We start from the raw sequence: 19259 nt of genomic DNA on the forward strand, positions 1-19259 counted from the left end.
CTGTCTTGTGATTGTGGCATGTTTAACAGCATCCTTGGTCTCTACCCACTCTATGTCAGCAGCGCCCCCAAGCTGTGACAACCAGAAATGACATTTGACACGGCCAAATGCCCCCTGACCCCGTAGAGAACCACTGTCCTGAAACTTGGTGGTTTGTCAATTGGCTTTTTGCCTAGATGTTCTTCTTTTTTAAATTGTGCCAGTTTTGAATAGGCAGTATTTCCCAAAGTCAAATGGTACAAAAATGTTATAGTGAAAAATCTCCTTTCCTTCTTGTCCCCCAACCCTCCATGTCCCCTCTCTGGAGGCATCCAGTTAATCTAGTGGCTTTTGAATGATATTTTAGCTTCACAGCCCTTCCTTCAAATGAGATCTTGCCTATAGACCTAGAACATAAAGCTGATAGTGATGGTGACCAACACTATGTGCTGGGCACTTGTCTTAGTTATCTAGTGCTGCTGTAACAGAAATTCCACAAGGGATGGCTTTAACAAAGAGAAGGTCATTATCTCACAGCCTAGTAGGCTAAAAGTCCAAATTCAGGGCGTCAGCTCCAGCGGCAGGCTTTTTCTCTCTGTTGGCTCTGAAGGAAAGTCCTTCTCATCAATCTTCCCCTGGACTAGGAGCTTCTTTGCACAGGAACTGTGGGTCCAAAGGACACGCTCTGCTCCCAGCACTGCTTTCTTGGCGGTATGAGGTCCCCCACTCTCTGCTTGCTTCCCTTTCCTTTTATCTCTTATAAGATCAAAGATGGTACAGGCCACACCCCAGGGAAGCCCCCTTTACATTGGATCAGGAATGTGACTTGAGCAAGGGTGTTACGTCCCACCCCAATCCTCTTTAACCACAGGCAGAGATTATGATTTATAGCATATAGGAAAATCTCAAAATGGGGGACAACCACACAGTACTGAAAATCATGGCCTAACCAAGTTGACACATATTTTGGAGGGATACAATTCAATCCATGACAGCACTGTTCTAAGTGCTTTATACAAATTAACCCATCTAATCCTCACATGACCCTATAAGACAGGAACTACTATGGTTCCTATTTTACAGAGGAGGAAGAGGAGGCGCAGAGAGGTTAAGTTACTTTCCTGAGGTCTCACAGCTAGGAAGTAGTGGAGCTAGGCCGAAGTGGGACCCAGCCAAGGATGTCCCCTAACTCTGCTCTATCACCCCCTTCTTTCCCCTCTCCCAAGGTGTCCTTGGTGACCTGGGAGCAGCTCCGGCCTGTCTTCTTCCTCCCTCTCCCATTCCCAACACCAGTGGTTCTATGGCAGCAACAGTATTACCTGGGAATTTGCTAGAAACACAGGTTCTCAGTTCCTACCCCAGAAGTACTAAATCAGACACTCGGTGGTGGGACCCAGCAAGCTGTGTGTTAACCAGCTCGCCAGGTGATTCTGATGCAGCGGAAGTTTGAGAACCCCTGCTTAACACCTCCCTTGTGTCCTCCTGGGGTAGGGGGGGGATCCTCCCACTAGTCCAGGCTGACACCCCCTCTCTGGCCCTCTGTCCTATAGAAGCTGGACACTTTCCTTGCTGACCTCCGCCAGGCTTCCTCCCTGCTACAGGCTTCCATAGAGGAGTTCGAGAAGTGTGATGCCCCTGGGGGTGTGCAGGTGAGTCTGGAGCATAGGGCGCGGACATCACACCACACCCTAGACTCCATGGACCAAGGGCTCATGAAGGGGACATCCAGAGTGGCCATCGTCTTCCCTGTTTTCCATTCATTCATTCAATTAATATTTATTGGGTCCCACATTGGAAATCCAGCCTCAGGCAATTAGACTTGTTTCTGTCCTCATGGGGCTCACAGTGCAGTGGCAGAGGCAGTCATTTAAAAATTAAACAAGGAAATGAATATATAATTGCAAATTGTGCCATGAAAGTAAGATTGAGAATAACGGGGGAGGGAATTCAGTTCAGGTGGCCAAGGAGGGCTGTACCATGTAAGTTGGGGCTGAAGGACAAGAAGGAGGCTGCCACAGCAATAAGCAGAGGGCAAACATGTGCAAACTTGTACAAAGGCCCTGAGGCAGGTTTATGCTTGGTGTGTTCAGGAATAGCAAGGAGACAAGTGTGGAGCAGACCAAAGGGGGCGGGAGAGAAGGAGAGAACAGAAAAGTTGTCAGGGGCGGTAGTAAGTAGTGGGTTGGATTTGATTCTAAACCAGCAGGGAAGCCACTGGAGGGAGGGCTTCAAGCAGGGGAATAACAAGACCAGATTTGCCCTTTGAGATCCTGCCACCTGTTGTGTGGTGAGTAGACTGTAGGGGGAGCCAGAGAGCAGCAGGGAGGTCAGTGAAGAGGTCAGTGAGCAAGAAATGATGAAGCTTGGACCACAGAAGTTGCCATGGTGATGCGAGGGCGGTGTGGCTTGAGGAGATGTTTTAGAGATAGCAAGAACAGAGTTTCTGGAGGCTTTGAATGCCAAACTGGGGGTTTGAACTGGGTGTGGGGAGCCCTGGAAGGTGTTGAAGGAGAGTGGGGAATGGGCCTCAGGCTACCTCCTCACCCTGGCAGGAGGCTGCCAGGTGCCTGAGCAAGTCCAAGGAGCTGATGGAGGCTGTGCTGAGGGACCGGGGCCTGCTGGGCCTCCAGCAAAAGGGCGGAGCCACCCTGGCCAGGCTGCGGCAACAGGCCAGCAGGCTGGACTTCAACCCTGACGTCAGGTATGGACACCTGGGCATCTCCTCCCCCACCCCACCCTCACCCTGTTCTTCAGGGTGCTCAGGGCTGGGGCCACCCTGCCAAAGGGACACACAGGGTGGTCCCTGGGGATGCCCAGGATTGGGGCGTTTGCAGGGCATGTCTCCCTGACAGAGGCCTGGTCACAGGCCCTGCTGGGGCCTGGTCAAGTTCTTTGTCCCTTCTCTGCTGCCCCCGCTTCAGTTCGGCCATCTTCAGCCAGGAGCAGGCCTCGAGGACAGCTCCTGCCCACTTCTGGTCACCCCTATGTACCAAGCACTTTCTCTGACTCATATAGGGGGCCAGGCCCTTCCAAGCCCCAGCTCATTTATTCCTCACAAGAGCCCTGTGAGGCCAACTGGCATTGTCATGGCTTGGCTGAGGGGTAACTGAGGTGCAGTGAAGTGGAATAACAGCTAGGCAATGGCTGAGCGGGGATTTGAAGCCAGCCCATCTGAGCACTTAACCCTCAGGCTGTCTTGCTTCCTCAGTGCTTCTCAGCCAGGCTGGGGGAAGTTCATGGTGTGTGGGGGGGGGGGTGGGGGTGGGGGGGTGGCCTCGGAGCCACAGAATAAATAATTTACATTCCTAGAAAATACCTGCTTTTTTAAATTTAGGGGATGGGAGAAAAACAGTAATTAAACCGGTGAGTAATTGGAACTATTTTAACTTCTATTAAAACAAATCCTGTTATTCATATTCAGGAATCAAGGGGAAGTTTGCTGAAGCTTTTAAGAACAATTCGTTCATTTAATCAACACCTAAATAGCACTTAGGATGGGTAATGCTAATGTCCCTGGCTGACAAAAGCAGTTCAGTGCTCTACTACTAACGTAGATGCTGGAGGCTCCAGTCTATCCAGAGGCACCTTGGAAGAAAGACCTGATAACCTGCTTCCAAAAGGTCACAGGCTTGAAAACCCTACAGAGCACAGTTCTACTTTGCAACACATGGTGTTGCCATGAGTCAGAAACAACTTGATGGCAACAGTTTTTTTTTTTTTTTAGTGTGGAACGCATTGTTCTCAGGGCTTTACAGATATTAACTTATTTAATTCCCACCCTTAAGGTAGATCCTAGCTTTATTTTCATTTTACAGGGGGGGAATCCTGAGGCTCAGTGAGAGGTTAAATTACTTGCCCAAAGTCAAACAGCTGGGATGGGCCAGAGCCATGACTTAAACCCAGGCAGCCTGATTCCAGAATCTTGAACACTCTGCCCTGAATTGTGTCCCCAGATTCAAGGGCAGGTTCACTCCGATGGGAGTTGGAGAGCAGTGGGTCCAGGTGCTGGGTGTGAGGTCGTCTCCCTTTAGCCTGGTGGGGTTAGTGCTGTCTTTCCCAGCATGCTCTGGCTTCACAGGCTTGGCTCAGGCCCCACCAGTCCACCTTAGGCCTCTTCAGACTCTTGGCCGCTGGCAGTTCCACCAGGGGGCGCTGTGTTCCCACGTGAGCCATAACATCTGTATTCTGCAGAAGGTTCCCTGGAGCTCCTGCCCTCTTGTCCTCTTCTTCCCTTCTTCTGCCAGGCGGGCTGGCATTTTCCATCCTGTTCACACACCCCAGGCCTTTACCCCTTTCCTGGAAGAGTGGTGACCCTGATCAGATGGGGAGCTCCGACCAAATGGCAAGGCTCCCTTTAGGAAAGCAGACTTTCCAACTCCTCTTTTTCCTGAAGACAGTGGTGTGTGATCTGAGCAGCCTTGGGGAAGTCCCTAAATTCCTCCCTTCACCCAGTGTCATTACGCCGGAAATCCCCTTTCGACACTCCTTCCCTTATGTTTTGTTGGCTTTGGCCATTTCAAAAACCCACTTGGAGAAGAAGCCCTGGACTGGGTTCTAATTTAGACTCTGCCATGTGTGAGAGTCACTTCCCCTCTCTAGACCTCAGTTTTCTCATCTGTAAAATGGAGGCCGAGATGGGGGGGCGTGTTACACCTACTCCACATCATTACAATAGAGACGACAAGCGCTAACAAACATCGTGCGCTTCTTGCATGCCAGGCACTATGTTAAGGGTTTTGTATGCAGGAGGGCTGGTTCTCAACCCTGGCTGCACCCTGGAACCCTGCAAGGAGCTTTAGAAAGCCCTGATATCCAGGTTGCACTCCCAGACAGTCTGACTTTGTTGGTCTGGGTGGGGGGTGGGCATCAAGATTTTGAAAACTCCCCGGAGTTTCTAATGTGCAGCCAGGGTTGGGAGCCAAGGCATGAGACCACTTAATCTGCACAACCACCCTATGAGATGGGCTCTGCTATTATCCCATTTTACAGATGAAAAAAACACAGAAAGGTTGAGAAATTTGTACAAGGTTACGTTCCTAGAAGGTAGCAGGGCTGGGATTTAAACCCAGATTTGACTCTATACCAAGGGGTTTGGTTGTTTGACAGGCAGGGAAGGGAGAGGGTCATTTCATTTCCTGCTGTGTCCTCTGGTCCTCCCAGTCCCATGGGAGGCCGAGGCGCAGAGAAGGATAGGGACCTCCCTGAGGTCACGCAGCAAGTCGGCAGCTGAAATACCCAGGCTGGAGCCCCAGAGGTGGGGCTAGTTGGGGTGGGGGGTGGTCTGTGCTTAACAGGAATACTGTAGGTGGTGGGGTCCTGTGTCTTCTCTCACCCTCCTCTGCCTCCCAGGAGCCACCTGGCTGAAGCTGCAGCCCTGTATGGCCTCGTGGATGAGCAGCTGCATGTCCTGGTCACTGTGTCCAATCACCTCCTGGGGAAGCTGGAGCTCCGAGTCCGCCTGGGCCGCCTGGAGGCCTCCATCCATCAGGTGAGTGGAAAGGCTGGTGGGCTGGGAGGAGCTATGGGGGGATCTGCCTGGCTGCCCTCCACAGGGACGGCACCCTCCAGCCAGGGGCTTTGCTCTGGTGCAAGGACACAGGGCTGTGATTCTACAAGGACCAGGCAGGCATCCTTGGGGTGTGGCACATGATGTGGCACTCAAAAGTACTTATTGGGTAAAGACATAGCCCCAAGAGCTGCACTTATTGAGTACTAACTGAGTACCAGGCTCTGGGTAGGAACCTTTGGATATATCAATGCTTTCTGACCTCGTCCCCTATCAGCGATGTGGGGACAGTGTTAAGATTTCACCCACCACATAGATGAGGAAACTGAGGCTGGGAGACATTACACCACCTGCCTAGTTGTACACCTGGGGGTCTGACCCTGCAGCCCACACTTGGCACCACTTGGTCCATCTGCTGGTGCTTAGAGACAGCACTTCCCTTCGTGCCTGGGGCAGTGGAGCACAATGGTCACATGCGCATGGGCTCCAGAGCCCAACAGCCCAGGCTCCAACCCTGGCTCTACCACTTACTAGTGGTGTCACTCTAGAGAATTTATTTAACTATTCAGTGCCTCAGTTTCCTCATCTGTAAAATGGGAATGATACTAGTACCTGCCACATTGAGTTTTGTGAGGAAAAGTGATTTGATAGTGCTCTTTAAGACACCCCAGAAAAAGAAGGGGACATCTGGTCATGGAGTCAAGCACCATTTTATGCCCTTTGCTCCTCATTGAATCCTCATGTCTGCCCTCATTTTACCACTGAAGAAATTAAGCCCCAGGAAGGGAAATGACTTGCCCAGTTCACACAGCAAGTTTTTGGCAGGCTCATGCACGTTCCACTATAGCAGGAAGCTTTCCCTCCAGTGTCCTTTGCACACCCTCAGGGTTGGGCAGCTCATCACCCCTGAGCCAGTTCCTTTTATGATTGAGCAGCACTGAATGATTAGAGTAAGCTGAAATTTGCCACCCTGTGACTGCCTTCAGGCAAGTGTGCGCTGAGTGCCTGCTGTGTGCAGGAACCGGGCCAGCCCCTGAATGACCAAGGACAAGAAGACCTCAGCCTCCACGCCTCCAAGGAAGTCAGGGAGCTGGGCGAGGGGACACCTCCCCAGCAGCCCCTCATGTCCAAGCCTCCCTCCCCTGCCCCAGGTCAGCGACTGGATGGAGCAGGAAGGAAGCCGGTACCTGCAAGCACTGACCCCCAAGGATGGAAGCTTGGAGACAGTGGAGAAAACCCACGCAGAATTCGAGGAATTCTTCCTTCAGGCGGCAGTACGTTTCAAAAAATTGTGCAGCAGGACTGGAGCGGATGGAGGGGGCATGGAGGCGGGTGGTGAGGGCGCGGCTGAGGGAAAGTCGTGGAAGTAAAAAAGGGCATGAAAACTTCCAGACGGGGAGGAAACCACCTTCCACCACAGAGGGTTCAGCTTAGATGTTCTCTCCTCCAGGAGGCCTTCCTGGACTGCCAAGTCCAAAGACTGTCTCTCTCAGAATACCCTAGAGAGTTTCTTAAAATACAGATTCCACTGCTCCACCCTGGACCTGGAGTCCCCGGTGGCACAAATGGTTAAGCACTCGACTAGTCAAAAGGTTGGCTTTTTGAATCCATCCAGCGGTGCCTCAGAAGAGAGGCCTGGTGATCTGTTTCTAAAAGGTCACAGCCTGGAAAGCCCTATGGAGCCCAGTTCTACTGTGCACACCTGGGGTTGCCGTTAGTCAAATTAGCTCAACGGCGACCAATAGCCCCCTAGACCTACTAAGCCTCAGAGAGCGAGGGCAGGAACCTGTACCTTCGATGTGTTGGGCCCTGGGGCACGGGCTGATCAGCCTCTGTCTCAGCCCTCAGGGAACTCCCAGGCCAGTAGGGGAGACCGACCAACTAACCAGTTGCCATCAAGTCCGTTCCAACTCACGGCGACCCCACGTGTGTCACAGTAGAACCATGCTCCATAGAATTTTCAGTGGTTGATTTTCAGAAGTAGGCCTTTCTCTGAGCCACCCCTTGGTGGGCTCAAACCACCCAGGCGAGCGTGTGCTAAGCCCTGTGAGGTGGATACTCTTAGGGTCCCCATCTTACAGATGAGGACACTGAGGCTCAGCAACTCTCACCACTTAGAGCAGGGCGGTGGGAGGTTACTGACCTCGGGGGGAGGCCCAGCCTAGGCAGGAGTTCAGTGGACAACCTTCTCTACCATGCAGGCGCAGTACTGCCGTGGCCTCGAGCTGTCCAAACAGGCGGCCCAGCTGGGAGCTGTGGCTGGAGGGGCCGGCAAGGCGGGCGAAGCAGGGTTCCCAGAGATGGCGGCCTTCGCCACCACCCAGCGGGCCTTCCAGGCTAAGCTGACCCACTTCTACATGGCGGCCGAGCGGCAACGCACAGACCTGGAGACACTGCTCCACCTACACCGCTTCTGCAAGAAGGTGAGCCCTGCACCCTTCCCCCACAGACGCCTGGTTGGGTGGGCTAAGAGTAGAGAAGGGCCTAGACTCAGCGCTAAGCTCTGTGCGTGATTCGTTCCTTTAACCCACAGCCCGGTGAGGGGGAAAGAACATTATCCACTCTTACCAGAAGGGAAAACAAGGCTTGAGAGATTATCACCCTTTTAAACCAGGTCCAGCTGACCCCTGACCCCAGCTTGTCCCACTACACCAGGCAGCCTCTCAGTGACCAAATGGTAGCTCTTGAAGGACCCTCACATATCACCTGCTTCTTATACTTGAGACTTAGAGTCAGGGCTGCGGGTGCCAGCATGGCTGTGTGACCTCAGCCACAGTCTGCACCGCTCTGGGCCTCAGCGGCTCATCAGCAATAACAATATTGGCGATTCTTATTATGTGCCAAGCCCTGTTCTAGTCATTCTTCATATTGTTTCATTGTCATATTAACCCTATGAGGCAGGTACTGTTATTACCCCCATTTTACACACAAGGGAACACAGAGAGGTCAAGTAACTCATTCAAGGTCACACAGCCAGGAAGTGGCAGGGCTGAGACTCAAACTGAGACCATATGGCTCTGGTGCCAGCCTAATTGGGTAGGGAGAGAATTAAATTAAATTTAAATAACCCCCTGCCTTGGGGCTTTGCTCAAATTTGGAATCATTATTATTAACATCAATATTAGTAGTAGTGGTAATAGTAGTAGTAATGCCTGAAGGGTTAAGGGCATCTGGAAACGTCTTTCCCTTGCTTGCTAATTTCAGCCCATAACACCCTCTGTCCTAGCTTGGCTCAAACTTGGAATTATTATCATTAACACTGACTTTTTTTTTTAATAATATTTTATTGAATTTTGGTGAAAGTGTACACAGCAAAGCAAGTTCCCATTTGACAATTTCTACACGTATCGTTCAGTGATATTGATTATTCTTTTTTTGTATTATTGCACAAGGTTTATTTGTTTTTACAAAAGGAGAACAACTATAACAACAACACTAATCTACCGCGGTGGACATGGTCAGTGCCCCATCCGTGCTTCCTGAGATCTCAGTACCATTTTTGTTGTTGTTGTTGTTGAGAATAGATTCAGCAAAACATACATCAAACCAACCCCTTCTACATGGACAAGTCAGTGGCAGCTACAATTCGAGTCATGCAGCCATTCTCGCCCACCTTCTCTGAGTTGTTTCTCCCCTGTTAACATAGTAAACTCACAGCCCCCTAAGGTTGCTATCTAACCTTCGAGCTGCTCTTGTCCATTTGATCCCATATAGATAGTACTTAAAACAGCATAATGCTCAAGGCAGACATTTTTTACTAGTTAAACTAAACTCTTGCTTGGCTTTAAGGAGACATCAGAGGAGATTTTTGGTTTCAGGTTTCAAGATTATCTCAGGGCAATCATTTCAGGGCTTAATCCGGCCCCCGTTGGCTCTAGAAAGTCTGGAATCTGTGAGAATTTGAAATTCTGTTATGTATTTTCTCCCTTTTGATCAGGATTCTTCTATAGACTCTTTGATCAGAAATTTCAGTAATGGTAGCTGGGCACCATCCAGTTCTGATCTCATGGCAAAGGAGGCAGTCATTCATGGAGGCAATTAGCTGAACATTCCATTTCCTCCTACTCCTGACTCTCCTTCTTCCTCTGTTGCTCCAGGTGAATAGAATCCAATTGTTGTGCCTTGGGTGGCCGCTTCCAAGCTTTTAAGACCCCAGGCACTACACAACAAACTAGGAGGTAGAACAGAAGCACTAAACACGGATTTAGGCCAATTAACTGGGATGTCCCATGAAACTATGACCCTAAGCCTCCAAAACAAGGAACCAAATCCCATGAGTTTTTGATTGTACATAAGAAGGCTTAGCAGCTACTTTTGTTGTTGTTGTAAATATATCTGTCACACACCTTTTGCCAGTCTTACAGGTTTACAACTGCAATTAAATAATCGGCTGTGCAACCCTACCCTTAATCAATGCAGTTGTTTCCAGCCTCCTGCCCTCCCACCTCTGGTAACCATCAGTAAACTTTGGTCTCTGTACATTTGCCTTTTCTTGTCTTTTCATACCAGTAAGGTCATACAGTATCTTTCCTTTTATGATTGACTTATTTCACTCAGCATACTGTCTTCAGGCGGCATCCGTATTGTAACATGCATCAGGATTTCATTTTTTCTATCGCATGTATGTACCACATTTTGTTTATCCATTCATCTTTTGATGGGCATTTAGGTCATTTCCACCTTTTGGCTATTGTGAGTAGTGCTGCAATGAACATTGGTGTACAAGTCTCTGGTTAAGTCTCTGCTTTCAAGTCTTTTGGGTGTATACTTAGGAGTGGAATTGCTGGGTCATATGGTAGTTCTTGGAAACCCTGGCAGTGTAGTAGTTAAGTGCTACAGCTGCTAACCGAAAGGTCAGCAGTTTGAATCCACCAGGTGCTCCTTGGAAACTCTATGGGGCAGTTCTACTCTGTCCTGTAGGAATGCTATGAGTCAGAATCAACTTGACAACAATGGGTTTGGTTTGATTTTTTGGTATGGTAGTTCTAGGAGGGACCAGTCCTTGGAGAAGAACATCATGCTTGGTAAAGTAGAGGGTCATCGAAAAAGAGGAAGACCATCAATGAGATGGATTGACAAAGTAGTTGCAACAATGGGCTTAAGCATAACAACGATCAAGAGGATGGTGCAGGCATTTGCCATCTTTTTTTTTTTTTTTTTAATCTTAGCCATCCTAGTGGGAGTGAAATGATATCTCATTGTGTTTTTTATTTGCATCTCTCTGATAGCTACTGATGCTGAGCATCTTTTCATGTGTTTAAGTGACCATTTGAATGTCCTCTTTGTCTAAGTCCTTTGTCCATTTTATGATTGGGTTATTTCTGTTTTTGTTGTTAAGTTGTTGAAGTTTTATCTATATTTTGGTTATTAGATTCTTATCGGATATATGATTTCTGAAGATATTCTCCTAGTCAATAGCTTGTCTTTTCACTTTGTTGGTAAAGTCTTTTGATGAACAAAGGTTTTTAATTTTTATGAGGTCCCGTTTATTTATTTTGTCTTTCGCTGTTTTTACTTTTGTTATTATATTAGATAATCCACTGTTAAAAGCTAGGCCTGACAGCTTTGCCCCTGTTTATTCTTCTAAGAATTTTGTGGTTTTAGTTTGCTTACTTAGGTCCTTAATCCATTTTTAATTTGTTTTTACATATGGCGTGAGGCCTGGATCCTGTTTCGTTTTTCTGCGTGTGGAAATCCGGTTTTCCCAGCACCATTTATTAATAGTAGTAGTTGTAATAAAGCCTCAGGGTTAAGAGCGCCTGGAAGCTTCTCCCTTGCTCCCAGTTTCAGCCACTTTCCTCTCCGTTGATCTCACTTGGATGAACCAAGTTTGTCCCAGCCCTGAGGCCTTTGTATTTGCCGTTCCTTCAGCCTGGACTGCATTCCCTCCACTGGCTGGTTTCTTGTCTTTCTTCAACTCTCAGCTCACATGTCCCCTCCTCAGACTGGTCCTTCCAACCCCTCCCCGCCAGAGAACCCACCCACTCCCCATTCTCTCCTGTCACCCTCTTTTTATCACTTTACAGTGCTCCTTGTGATTGGAAATTATCCTGTTGCTTCATCCCCTGCTTGTTTCTTGTCCGTCTCCCCTGTGAGGTGAGCTCCCTGAGGCAGGGGAGGCACAGCTGGTTCCCGGCTCTGTCTCTGTGTCCAGCGCAGAGTTGGCACATAGACCGTGCTCCGTACAGGCTGTGGGTGACTGAGGAGGGGGTGCAGGGGGAGCGAGGAGTAGGCAGAGGAGGGGGACTGGGATGGCATGTGGGAAGGCTTAGAAAGCGAACAGTGGAAGGTGGCATCCCTCAGTGGAAGTCCCCTCTGCCAACCAGCCAGGCCAGGGCCTTTCTCCCCTCTGGCTCCAAATTTAATCCGTACAAGGGGTTCGGCAAAATTGTTTCTGAGGAGCCACCCATCTCTGGCCAGCTTGGCCTGGAAGGTCGAGTCACAGACAGACAGGACAGCCCAGCCCAGTGCTGGCCCAGCCCGGGTGGGGAGAGTGGGTGCCGTAGCTTTGACGCTGAATAACCATAACACGACTGTGCCGCTAACGGAGATTTATGGAGCCCTTTCCCAGCCATGAGCTCTGTGTGCTTCTGTGAATATGAAGCCATTTATCTAAAGACAAGTTTCCTTAATCCACGGAAAGATGGTCTCCTCAGAGAAAATGGTTCTTCCAATCCCCACAGCCTAACAGTTCGCTGTCGGGTTCTAAATTAATGGAGAGAAAGATTATGTTTTTCACCAGTGGCTGAGATGAAGCTGGCTCCTTTGCAGTCTGCAGACATTTTGTGGGTGAATCAGGGACAGATGGAATCACAAAATGGGGGCAGAGGAGTGTGGGGGCTGACTTCCTCCCTGTGTGACTGGAGGGTACGCCTCCTGACTTCACCAGGTTCTCCTGCCAAAGGAGGTTCTTGGAAGATAGCATCTTGAAGGCCCAACAGATCTGAGTTCGAGTACTTGCTGTGTGACCTGGGGCAAGTGGCTTCACCTCTCTGAGCCTCAGTTTCTTCCTCTGTAAGATGGGCTACTGGGACATAACATGTGCATGTCCTGGCACAGTTGGTGCTCAATAAACATTAGCCAGGCTCCCCGCTCAGCCTCACTCATAAAGGTAATACAGTTCCAGATTTCAAATTCTCAGCTCTCAAAAGGCTTTTCATGATCACCTAGTTCTACTTCCCATTTTACAGAGGGAAAAACTGAGTTCCAGAGAAGGGTAAGTCCTTGCTGGTGCTCATATCTATTAGAAGGTGCTGGAACATCCTGAGGGTACTGGGAAGAGAGGGGAACCATTGTTATCCTCGCCATCAGAGCCATCAGAGCAAATCATGGCCAAGCTGAAGGAGATCCTAACATTAATTGGTCACTTATTATTAAGTCAGTCAGGCAATAATTGTCAAATTCCCTCTCTGCTCAGAGAGGCACATCATTGCCCTCACGGATCCCCAGCCTCAGCACCACTTCTCTCTCTCTCTTGTTCCCAGATGACATGGTTCCACATGGACTGTCAGGACCTGATGACCCAGCTCAGGCTGGGCAAGGCCCAAGGGGCCAGCCCTGGGGACCAGCGCCGCCTCCACCGCTACCTGCAGCGGCTGGCCTCTGAGTTCCCTGCTGAGAAGCTCACAGCCATGGAGCTGCAGGTGGCCTCCCTGAGCTGGGCAGACCTGGGCCAAGACCTGTGGGAGGAGGCCCGGGGCCGACATGAGGAGATCCGGACCCTCCTGAAGAAGGCGTTGGCTCACTGCCCCCGCCCAGCAACTCCCACTGTCCACTCGACACACCCAGAACTGGGAGGGGTAGCCGCCAAGGTCCAGGATCTGAGTGGAGACGTCTCTTTCAGGCAATGGCAGGACCCACCCCTGCGGGACTCACTGGGTATGGAGCGTCTGCCAAAATCCTGTTGGCCTCTTTGGGCCACCAGAGGCAGGCAGTACAGAAATTTCCAGCCAGGCCTTCTGCCCCAGGAAGCCGGCCAGGCTGTAGACGCTAATGAATGCAAAGGCCCCCGTGAGCCCCTGGATCCTGCCTCTGAGCATTCGCCTGCTACCCCCTTCTCACGACAGTGGCTCCCCAGGCAGCTGTGCCTGGGCCCTCTCAGCCAGGTCTCCCACCCAGCTGGGGGTAGCTTCTCCTCAGACGGAACAGACTCACAGACGTCTCTGGAGGACTCCCCTCAGACAAGTCCCCCTGCGTCCCTCTAGGTGGGAGTCCCCATGAATTGTGGCAGGCTCTGGGGGTAGGTGGGGTGGTACTCAGCTGCAGAGGAAGCTGGGGAGCCCTGGCCAATGCCATCAAGATGTGGCTGTTGAGTGCTGACTGTATGTTTGGCCTGTGTTGGGATGGTGAGAACTGTGGCCCTGCTCCCAGCCCTAGGAAACCCAGGAAGGTCTGATTCTCACACATTCACAAGCGTGAGGGTATGGGTCAGGACCGGGGTGCAATAAAGCACGAGGTTGGCTGCACAACTCCCGTCTCACTGTGGAACGAGGAGGCGATACAGACCCTTCCACAGGTCTCATTTTATCAGGACAGATACCCACCTGGAGTTCAGGAAAGTACCCAAGCTTTCCCTTTGACAAGTGGGGCATGGTCGCCCTCCTACCGAATCTACCGGGTGGGGAGGTTTAGGGGTGGCTTTCTTTTTTCTTGTGTTACGGTTCCCATGGAAGAAGACTTTGGGACAAAGACTCAGGTGTAATTTATCTGGCAGGGTGCTCATTTCCCAGGGGCTACTGTAACAAAGTACCACCAATGGGTGCTTTATAAGAAGAAAAATTTGTTGTCTCACAGTCTCACAAATGTAGTGTGTTGGCAGGGACATGCTCCCTCTGAAGGTTCTAGGGGAAGACCGTTTCTTGTCTCTCTCCCGGCTTCTAGTAGCCCCAGGCATTCCTTGGCTTATAGCTGCAGCATAACCCCATTGTCACATGGTCCTATGATACCACTGTATTATATCAACACTGCTCAGATTGAACTAGGACCCACTACTCCAGTATGACCTCATGTTAACTGATGACATCTTCAAAAACCCTATTTCCAAACAAGGTCACTTCACAGGCACCAGGACTTCAACATAAATTTTGGGAGGACATAGTTCAACCCATAACACAATTCAACCCAGGGTCCTCTGGTCAGGGAGTGGGGGAGTGAATTTGGTCAGGGAAGGCAGCCTGTAAAGGGTGTGTTATCCAGCAAGTTACTACTGTGGGCGACTGGAGCTCAATCCCACTGGGAACTTCTGGGAGAGAGAGTAGAACGTGCCCCCGTTATCCCATCCAAGGGGCAAGGGAGCTGGGGTATTCATCCATCAACTCCCTTGAGTTATTTGGTTGAGGGTGATTCCCAGGTAGAATTAATTCCCCAGCACTTCTGGACTCCAGACAAAGTAGGCTCCACTGGCCACAGAAAGGCCTCAACAGAGATGTACCTGCTGGAGCTGGCAGCCAGTTAGTGTGAGCCAAAGGGGTAAGGGTGGGCACTGACAGGACCTGCCGCTCTTCTCTGTTCTATCTTGCTTGGCCTCTCCAGTGGGTGTTGAGTCGTCATTTCCAGGTTCAAGGAACTTCACAAAATCTTATCCTTGCATTCAGGAGAGAGACATCTCCCCCTCCAATATCCTCTGTCTTGTTTCTCTCCCCACCATATCCTCAGACTCTGCTTCCCCACCCAGGCCCCCAACTCTCTTTAGGCACAGCCTTGGGCCACATGTCAGCAGGGTTCTGCTGATAGTTGGGCTGGGGGAGGGTGGGGAGCTCCATCCTCAGGCAGCAGGGGGTGGGGGACAGTGGGAAGAGGTCTTTACACTCTCTGATCTCAGGATGGAGTATCTAGAAGACAGCCACGCCTTTCACACTGCCCAGATTGACCCCTGAGAGCGCATCCCCTGGACATCATTATGGTAAAAGAGCGTGTGCCTCCTTCTCTGCCTGAGCACGCATTACCCAGCCCTCTGCTGGTGTCCGGGCCCTGGAAATTTCCTGGCTCTGGGAAGACCATGGGGGCTCATGTTCTGCCACAAATGAGGTGTGGAAGGGCAGAGGCAGGGCTAGCAGGACCAACAGGGCTTCTAAGGAGTTACCTCAGCAAAGAGAGTGTCATGCAAACCTCAACACCCAAAAGGCCTTTAGGAATTTTCTAAGACTCAAAATTTCTCCAGATGTGTCTGGGGCCTGCCTGTCTCAAAACCATGAGCAGAGCTGGTCAAAAGGCAGCTTCCTGGGGAGCCCCACCCCAGACAATTAGAATCTTGGAGCGGCAGAGAAGGGGGGCCTGGAAGCTGCATTTGTAACAAACTGTGCAGGTGTTTCCTCATGCAACTCAGCAAGTGGGGGTGCTGTTGAGAAACACTTGGGGGTTTGGAGTTGGGGGCTGGGGGCTAGGGGCTGAAACTGCCCCCCCCAAGACAATTCTGCTTCCTGTGTCCCGCTCCCAGACCTTTGGTCCAGACCAGCCTGACAGTGAAGGAGGTATTTGATCAGCCCCTTTCCATCCATGCCTGTCGCCTCAGAGGGGGGCCAAAGGCTTTTAAAATGCTGTTGCCATGGCAACAGCACCCAGCCAGTGGGGGTCAGAGGCAGGGAGCCAGGGAATCTGGGGTACAAGGATGGAAACTGACTTTTGAGAGACCGCAGCTACTGCTGGGGAGGAGGGAGACTGAGGAGGGGATGAGGTGGGGCAAGAATCCTTGGATGGGAGGGGTCCCCAAGGTCACCTTGTGCATTCCTCTCTCTCCAAAAAGAACCTTACCCCCAACAATGCATCTACTTACAGCAATCCCTGGGGGAGACAGGGATGCAGAAATGAAATACAATAAAAATAATATAATGTGTAGTAATAGTATTAATTAAAAAAAATAATATTAATAGCTAGCGTTTATTTTGCCTTTTCTTTGTGCCTTGCTCTGTGCTAAGCCCTTTACGGGGATTTACAGGGCTCACTGGATTTTTCACAATAGCCACACGAAGACAGTGCTAATTTCATCCCATTTTACTGAGGAGGAAACTGAGACAGAGGTTCGGTGGCTTGCCTGGTGTCACACAGTGGGTGGCAGGGTGGGGACAGCTGCTCACCCTCAGGCAAACCTCGGCTGGTTGCTGGGTCCGCTGTGGCAACTGGCTTTGTCCCCTTAGTAGTACTGCTATGTCTGGCCATTGCCATGTGCTCAGGGTCCTGGTCTGGGCTTGGCTTGACCCTCAAGTCCTTACTAAAGAATCCATGCAGAACTCAAACCCTGGACAGCCACGCTGTCTGGATGAAATGAGAGCCTAAAGCCAGCACTTGGCAAATCTCAAAGGAATCCTCAAACAGGAGACTCTGGGCCGGCTAGGCTGTGAATGTGCTGTACTCGCTCAGGCTGTTTCCTAGGCTGAGCCTGTGGGCCCTCAGGGGCTGCTGGGCAGCACTTGCATCTGGGTATCTCGTAATGTAAGGGACAGTGTGGCAGTAGAGTGGTTATTCACACAGGAGCTGCGGTTCAACTGACTGGGTTCCCGCTTGCTCCACTACTTACAAGCTGTGAGACCCTGGCCAAGTTATATTACCTCACTATGCCTCAGTTTCCTCACCTGTAAAGTGAGGCTAATAAGACCTTAGAAGCTTGTTGTATTAAATGAATCAGTATGTGACAAGGTCTTAGGCAGGTGCCTGGCACATAGTAAGTACTCGATAAAGGGTACCTGCTTTGGCACCAGTCCCGCCAGCCTCTGCTTCATCACCTGACAAATCAAGGAAGAAGTTTCTCCGGAGGCCACAATAAACTCCCTTATTGATTCCCAAAGAGTTTTTCCCACTTTTAAGGCTCTTGTGGATTTTCTGGAGCCCCAGTTGCCTCTCAAAGGCCAAAGCGGCCTAACTTATTGGCTTTTTCCAAAACCCTGCCCAGGCGATGACATCTCTTTGAACCAGCAAAGCCTCAGCCCCCAGGAGGCTGCTCTGGGGAGATGGAGGCTGCAGTGTCCCCCCATGAGATTTTTCAGTTTGCAGTTCATTCGGATGGAAAGAAGATGAGGCTTGCACGGAACCCCAAGTCTGCCAGTGACATCACTTTGAATCTCCCACTGTGATAGGAACCCTGTTTTCAAGCCCAAGGGGTCAGTGGGCAAGGGGTGGTAGAAGGAGCATGCCCTGGGACTCAGGGATTTCATATGCCGCTCCTGCTCTTTGCTGACTCCCTGGGTGACCCTAGGCAGGTTGCTTCCCCTCTTTGGCCCTCAGTTTACCCCATCTGTTCAATGGGAACAACGTATGGATAAGGATCTTTTTCAGCTTTGGAATCAGAGAGCACTGCCTTTGAACCCAGGTTTAAACTGAACACTCCAAACAGAGGGCTGGCCCTCCATCTCTCCATCTGTCCAATGGGTTTGTTTCTAAGCCTGCTGGGCCAGAATAGTAAGATCTCTGGATCCCCCAGCTCTACATCAGACTTTTTCCTCTCCAGAGGAGAGGTCGTCTTGTGAAGAAGCAAAGTCTTTAAAGTCAACTAGGCAGTGATGTGGGGCAGAGCTAGGACTGAGCCCAAATAGACTTCTAGACATTTTACAGTTTGCAAAGTACTTTCTTGTCCATCCATTTCCTCGTCTGATACTCACTACAACCCTGAGGGATGCAGAAGTCATGCACTAGAATGCCCCCATTTTACAGATGAGGAGACTGAGGCCTGGAGAGGAGAAATGACATGTCCAAGGTCACACAGCCAAGAAGGGGATTGAGAAGCAGAAACCTCAGATCTGGACCTAGTTCTGATCAATGCCAAACCCAGAAGAGTGATGAACCTCCATCTCATCAGCCACTCTGAGGTGGCCGCCCTATACCTTCTGCCCATTAGTTAACCCAGATCAAGTCCAGGCAGGACAGCTGGCTGGGGTCAGGGCACAGACTGCCCTCATGAAACAGACATGTTCTGTTCTCTGGGGGCTGTGAGCTGGCTTCCCACCCAGGACAAACCGGTCTGGCCTGAAACCCCACCCTCCTGGCTAAAAAATAATGCTCAGAGGCCAAAGCCAGCAGGCCCCCTGGAGAGTCAGCGCTCTGGCTGGACAACAGGACTCCTGGGGCCCTGTCCGCCACTGCGTGGGACATGATAGAGGATCTTGAGTGAACCACTTCCTCTAACTTCACTTTTCTCATCTGTGAAATGGGGGTGATTGAGCCAGACCAGGGATGGCAAATTGATGCTGTCTCACATGTGGAACCCTGGTCTGCACTCCCATTTCTGCCTCCCTTTGTCCATCCAGTCACCCAGCCTGGACACCTGGGTGTTGTCTTTGAACCTCCCCCAGTCCCCAAATCCACCCCAAATCTCTCTCCAATCCTCCACTTCTCTCTCCCTCCACCTTCCCCACCCTCAGCCCAGCCTCCATCCTCTCTACTCTGGACAACACTAACGGTAACCTCAGTGGTCTTCCTGCAGCTGCTCAGACCCCCTCACCTGTCTCCCACACAGAAGCTGGAAGGACCTTAGCAAAGATGTGAAATAACGTCAGTCCCTGCTGACCACTGCCCGTGCCAACCCATGGCTCTTCAATAAAAATGTAGGGCCTTATATGAACCATAAGGCCCTACCTGGCCAGGCATCCGCCCACCACTTTGTTATTGCTGTTAGTTGCCATTGAGTTGGCTCCAGTTCATGGTGACCCCACGTTCAACAGAATAAAACATTGCCCGATCCTGCACCAGCTTCACAATCGTTGGTGTGCTCAGTCCATTGTTGCAGCCATTGTGTATTTTGAGTGCCTTCCAACCAACCTAGGGGCTCATCTTCTAGCACCATATC

The 19259-nt window shown here is 50.7% G+C and overlaps 1 protein-coding gene across 2 annotated transcripts in view; it reads left to right on the forward strand.

The window, feature by feature from the left end:
• KIAA1755 (KIAA1755 ortholog) overlaps positions 1–16103 on the forward strand; it is a 42122-nt gene extending 26019 nt beyond the window's left edge. For both annotated transcript variants that reach the window (XM_049869727.1, XM_049869728.1), the window contains 6 exons: positions 1530–1628; positions 2532–2680; positions 5329–5467; positions 6637–6759; positions 7687–7908; positions 12970–16103. In XM_049869727.1, coding sequence (XP_049725684.1) covers positions 1530–1628; positions 2532–2680; positions 5329–5467; positions 6637–6759; positions 7687–7908; positions 12970–13689 — 1452 coding nt within the window. In that variant the 3' untranslated portion in view covers positions 13690–16103. The remainder of the gene's footprint in view (positions 1–1529; positions 1629–2531; positions 2681–5328; positions 5468–6636; positions 6760–7686; positions 7909–12969) is intronic.
• The last annotated feature ends 3156 nt before the right edge of the window (positions 16104–19259 follow it).

Source organism: Elephas maximus, chromosome 25, assembly GCF_024166365.1.
Source record: "Elephas maximus indicus isolate mEleMax1 chromosome 25, mEleMax1 primary haplotype, whole genome shotgun sequence".
NCBI classification, from domain to species: domain Eukaryota; kingdom Metazoa; phylum Chordata; class Mammalia; order Proboscidea; family Elephantidae; genus Elephas; species Elephas maximus.